General features: G+C 33.4%; 1 protein-coding gene across 1 annotated transcript; it reads left to right on the top strand.

Moving 5' to 3' along the window:
- The first annotated feature begins 282 nt into the window (after positions 1 to 282).
- Sil1 (Sil1 nucleotide exchange factor) lies at positions 283 to 5,989 on the top strand. The gene is made up of 2 exons (XM_089647004.1): positions 283 to 636; positions 1,652 to 5,989. The coding sequence occupies exons 1-2, from the start codon at positions 501 to 503 to the stop codon at positions 2,962 to 2,964; spliced, it is 1,449 nt and encodes a 482-aa protein (XP_089503130.1). The 5' UTR covers positions 283 to 500; the 3' UTR covers positions 2,965 to 5,989.
- The last annotated feature ends 11 nt before the right edge of the window (positions 5,990 to 6,000 follow it).

Here is a 6,000-nt window from a genome sequence, read left to right as displayed (position 1 = left end):
TCGTCAGGATTTCTAGCATAGAGCAACTTAACGGACTTGGCGAACATGAAGAGCAACCGCTATACCGGCCCTTACCAGACCCATAAAATAAAAAAAGCTGATGCTATTGTATTATATATATTTATTAAAGTTTTGCATTATAAAAATTCCAAAAGTAACTGGTTGGTCTAAAAAAAATAGCATCGGGCGTTCCAGCGACCGCTAAGTCACCGGGAGAAAGAAACCGGGACGGGAATATCGACCATCTCTAGGAAATATCAACAGCTGACGAAAAATGTTTACAAATGGCGAAAACCGTAAAACGTGGACCAATAGACCTCTAAAGAATCTTGTCAATTTTGAAAAAATAAAGCACAAACGTCGGATACTAAATTAAGTTCTTATTCTTCGCAGTGTATTCAAGACACAGTAAAATATTTTATAAAATCGGCGTCTATGCGCCCTTAGACGGGTTGCTGAATATTCCAGAGTAACTTTGACAGTACTTTGACATTTCCACCATGAAGGTTTTCGAAAATTGTTCAATTTTTCTTCTGATGTGTGTAATGTTATGTTACTGTGATGTTACAAATGACACGAATAATACGGAGGAGGAGAAATTCGTGGCGACGCGGGAATGGCAAGTTGTTAAAAAAGGTGAGCCATAAACATTCGTGAATTTTTATTTTGGTATTTATTAATGCAATATTATATTGCATTTACCTTTTACAGCAACTATAATTATTGTTTTGGTACGACTTGGTTCAGTAGTATTCTTGGAACGCATTTTAAAGTAAGCAATATAGATTCCCTCAAATGCCAAAAATAATATTTTAGCTGTTGCAAATTTTGTTTATCCTTTTATAACAGGCCCATCTATCATGGATTTTACTATGATTTTATAAAGCAGTATATTTATTATGTAGGAAGGAATGACACATACATTAAACCAACATTCCAACTTTCAACACGTTTGCATTACTTTCAACATATTTGTTTGTTTAACGCACATGGCTCGATCGAACGGAATTTATTGCTTAAATAGTCGTAATCAATTGATGGAATCTCTTTGTACTGTATAATTCATTCAATTCTTTTGGCCGCCTGTAAAGTTATCCACTTTGCTGTACCTAAATTTATTATTTTCTTTTCTATATTAAAAACCCTGTAATTTTTGTAGATGTGTCCATAATTTCTCAACATTAATATAATACATTTGACGGCTTTGGTGGTCGAGGGGTAAGGCTCTCGACTAGGTCTCGAAAGTCGCGGGTTCAAATCCCGCCGTGCGCAAGTAAATTTTATTTGTGTTATTTCACAATTATGTGTCGCAAGTATTTGCGGCACGTTGCAGAATGGAATATACTCTCACAATCGCCCTAGTTTAAGACCACCATTCAGAATTGAAACATTGCTTGAAATGGCTTTAGCCATGTTTGGTGACCAGATCTGAATAGCCAGGTACTCTCCCACCTTCTCCATCTTCTTCCCCTCCCCACTACCTTCAGCCTCACAACATACCCCAATTGGGGATGCCATAGTCTCACTGGCTTTAGACGGTTGGGACTCTTGGGTGGTGTTATATATCTTTATTCCAAAAGCTATTTGAAATATTTGAAAATCTGTTAATTTTGGTTGATCTGGTTAATCTTTATTTTAACTTTATTTCCAGGTCAAGCCGTTCCTAGAGGACTCCATGTACGAATGAATTTTGAAACGAGCATAACTGAAGCCAAACTGTTAGACCCAGAAGAGGAAGACGAATCCAAAGAAGATGGAAAATTAAGGTCCTTATCCGTCTTGCCAGAGCACAAAACCAATAATGCCACGCAAAACGACACGGCTGCGGTTAATGAACCTAAAAAATTCAAAAAAGCCGATCAATTCTTCAAAGAAGAACTGCAGGAGGTCCTAAAGAATATCCCCAGCGATCGCTTCGAAGTCAAAGACAAATTGAGGACCCTAGAAGAAATTAAAACCGTATTTAAAGCAATGAAAATGAGTATGAAAACCGACGCCGAAATCATCAAAGGTCTGTTCGAACGATACGAATTTATGAATAAGTTTTTCCCACCAACTAACAATGTCAAAGACAAACTGGAAGAAGAATCCGTCGATAGTCCGGCCGCTGTTGAAATATTAAACATTTTAATCGATCTGGAATATTTAGTGCATCAGTTCGACAATGCATTAGAATTCGTGAGGCTCGAAGGTTTCGAAAAAATCGTTTATCCTCAACTCAACAGCTCCGACAGCGCTTTGAAAGCAGAAGCTATTAAACTTATGGGCTCTTGTTTGCAGAATAATCTCCAAGTCCAAATTCACGCATTGGAGACGAATGCGGGAGACCACCTGCTGAAAATCTTGGCATTAGAAAAGAACGAGCATGTTAAGGCGAAAGCTGTTTACGCATTGAGCTGTTTGGTCAGAAGATATCCCATAGCACAAAAGCAGATATTTTCAAAACATGGCATGGATGTTATGCATAAGATCTTGCTCTCTGATAACCCCGCTTACGTGAAACTCAAAATCAAAGTTATCGTTTTGCTCGAAGATCTCGTTTTGGAACATCAATCTGTCTTGGAAAATCACATGCCTGGAAATCCAGCGGACGAGGAAAAGTTGAAGCAATACTACCAAGTCGACCTGATGAGCAAGCTCGCTAACCCAATATCTTGTGATATCCTGAGCTCGTTACTTCAAGAATATTTCGATTACGACAGTTCTAACGTCGACCATATAGACAAGATATTTTCAGTAATCAACACGTTCAGTCACATTTGTAAGCACCACCATTACAAAGACACGAATCTCTTGATTCTGTTCCATAACATGCAAATTCTCTACGGACAGACTGTCTCCGAACGAAAAAAAGATAATTCGGACGAGTCTTTAGAAGATACCGAATTTTACATCCACATTTTAGATATGATAGAAAATTATATGAACGTTTTAAATGAGGCGAAAATAAAAGATGAATTGTAAAGTGCGAAATTTGTTATGTGATTTTTATAATCCCGTTGGTTTGGCTTGAAAATCATTATTTTAACTTCCATGACAAAATTTATGTGTTTTTCGAAATTCTCTTTTGAATTTATTTGACTCCCCGTCCGTGTTTTAGATTGAACCGGTGTTATTGAGGCTACGAAACTCCTGGCAGTTAGATGATGAATTGAGCGATGTATTAAATAATTTATAAGTCGATTTTACTTATTTATTTTGTAATCTGTTAATCGGGTAAGGCAAAATATTTTGTAATTCAAAGAAACCAACTCTATTGGGTTTGATGACATATTTTGTCATTCAAATGAAACAACTCTATTGGGAAAAATGGGATAGACGAGATAGATGGGATAGACGACATACTTGTATTTCATATTTGCAGACAAAACAATTTTATTTGTTATGATGAAATATTTCATCATTCTAATAAACAAACTCGATTGGGAAAGACGACATACTCTTTCGTTTTTCAAAGAAAGCAACTCTATTGAGGATGATGAGATACTCGTATATCATATTTTCAAATAAAGCAATTTTTGCTGGGTATGATGACCTACTTTGTCTTTCAAATAAAGCAACTTTCTTGGGAAATACGGCATACTCGTATTTTGTTTTTCAAAGAAAGCCACTCTATTGAAAATGATGAGGTATTTCGTTAAGACACTCATAAAACAACTCTCAACAGGTGGGGCGACTTATCTTAGTTTTTTGTTTGTGTACCATATGGTACATAATCTATATTATAGATTGTACATTTAATCATTGAGTTGCACGATTCACCACGGTTTGTCGTTGCCTTTTACGTCAAAAATTGTTATTCAGTATTGAGCAGGTTTTCTATAGGCATAATGATGAATTTCATCATTGCAATGTTCATTATGGGTAAAATAAAATAGCTCATAATCGTATAGAAAATCCCCCTGTACCCACAAATTTTTAAATCTTAAAAATGTATATTAGTTGAAAGAAATGATACTATTTTGTACTAAATCAGAAATAACAAAATTGACTTGAATATAATAATATATGTATGTACAAGTGAAGTACATACTTTCTTTGTTTTGAAAAGTCAGGAATAACTAAAAAATTATTATGAAATAAAACTTGCATTACATACATACCTTTATAGTTTAATTTAATTAATTGGACATGTGTTTTCTCTTATTCATGTTGGCTAGTCATATTATTATTATGTATTCCTCCTAATAATAATGAATGCATTATTTTCACCAAATCGATTACATATGTCTGTATGTTCCTCTTATAAGAAAAATAAAAGACGCATGATATTATTTATTTGTAATTAAATTTAGATCATAAAATATTTTTAATAAAATCATTGCAAAAAGGGTGTTCATTGATGTACATTTTATACAAAATTATTGTAAATACTTAAAATTTTAATATTTTTTCCCTTGAATTGTATGAGTATAGGGTCATTATGTAAATTTTATATTTGCATAACTCGTGTATTTACTTTGGTAAAATTTCCTTATTCCGCTTACTTCTCAATATGTCCAAAATAATTAAATAACACTTTGTTTCAACTTAATTACTACAAGTAACAACTATTTACGTCAGGGGGATGGTAAAACATGAATTAAAGTTCTATTTTTTTCAATCAAAGTTCAAAATATCTTTTGTTGGCATGTCGGATTTTGTTAGTATGAAGTGACTTGCCGAAAGATTCCATTTTAATCTAAATATGCACAAATTATTTAAATAACTTAAGCTAATAAACTGTTAACCTACTAGTTGTTTCTTGTGCTAATTAAGATGGAACGAAGTGACAATTTAATAATTTGGGTGTATTTAACAGAAAGCTGAGTAAGAAAACTTTACCTTAACTTGTTTTAACTATGTATTTTAAAGTATTTAATATTATTTATCCCTTACCCTAATTTCATTAAAAACATCTCCTCCATTTCATAATATAATATTCCCCAGCTTCAATGTTTTCGTCCATTCCTAGTTCATATATTTTAAATTGTATATGTATTATTTTTGTTTCTAACTTAAAATTAATATTTATGGAAAATTCATGTGATATTGGAATTTAATTCACTATCCAAATAATGTGGTATATTTCGATTTAAGTAAATCTAAAGTGATCGCTTTAAATTTGAATTGAAAAATCAAAACTACATGAAATAGTTGCATAATACATAGAATAGATTTTCTCACAAACGTAAACATTATACTTTACGTTGCTGCTGTTGATTATTGTTCATAAAATACCCCTTTCATACAAAATATTAAAGGTTGTTTGCTTTCAATATGTTCTTAACGATGGCTTAGCAAAGTAAAAAAATGGATCGGCTATTTGGCTTTACCCAAAACTCTTTCACTGCAGATTGACTTAGCGTGATGCTCCCATTGCAATATGGCATCAAAACAAAAACCATTTAATGTTTGAATTAATGTGAACTAAATATACACACTACATATTATTGCATTTATTGTGAATACGTAAATCATTTGAAGTAGATACAGAAGTGTATTAAATCACCGTTCGAAATAAAAATACTACTTCACTAGTCTCGAACTCCATTGACAATTTGTCGAACTTCTCTATTGGTTAGGCAAGGTTAATCCTGGCAAATGGATTGCCTAACTTAAGTGTAGGTCTAGATATGTCATGTCGGAAACAGCGAAATCGAGGGTGGTTTAGGCCAATTTATAACTAAGCAGTAGCTTAGTTTGATCCGCATTAAATATATTTCATTAATTAATTTTCAGTGCGCACTTAAGCTAGTCACACACGAGAGATATAAGCGGGCATGGTCATGCAATCCTGCACAATCGTCACAGATATATTTATTATATTACCTGTCTGTGATAACTGTATGGCGAGTGATATGGTTATATAGGCCAAGCCTTCATAAATGATGAGGTTATATCTCTCGTGTATGACCAACTTTAACGTTGTATCTACTTTCGACTAGTGCCAAATTGTCTTTGGATTAAAAATATATCACGTTTTGTATGATCTTTTGAAACACAAATAAATTTCATGAA

Source organism: Hesperophylax consimilis, chromosome 25, assembly GCF_061612785.1.
Source record: "Hesperophylax consimilis isolate HC1 chromosome 25, BYU_Hcon_1.0, whole genome shotgun sequence".
NCBI classification, from domain to species: domain Eukaryota; kingdom Metazoa; phylum Arthropoda; class Insecta; order Trichoptera; family Limnephilidae; genus Hesperophylax; species Hesperophylax consimilis.
Note: the sequence above shows the minus strand (reverse complement) of the source record. Positions and strands in the feature narration are given on the sequence as shown.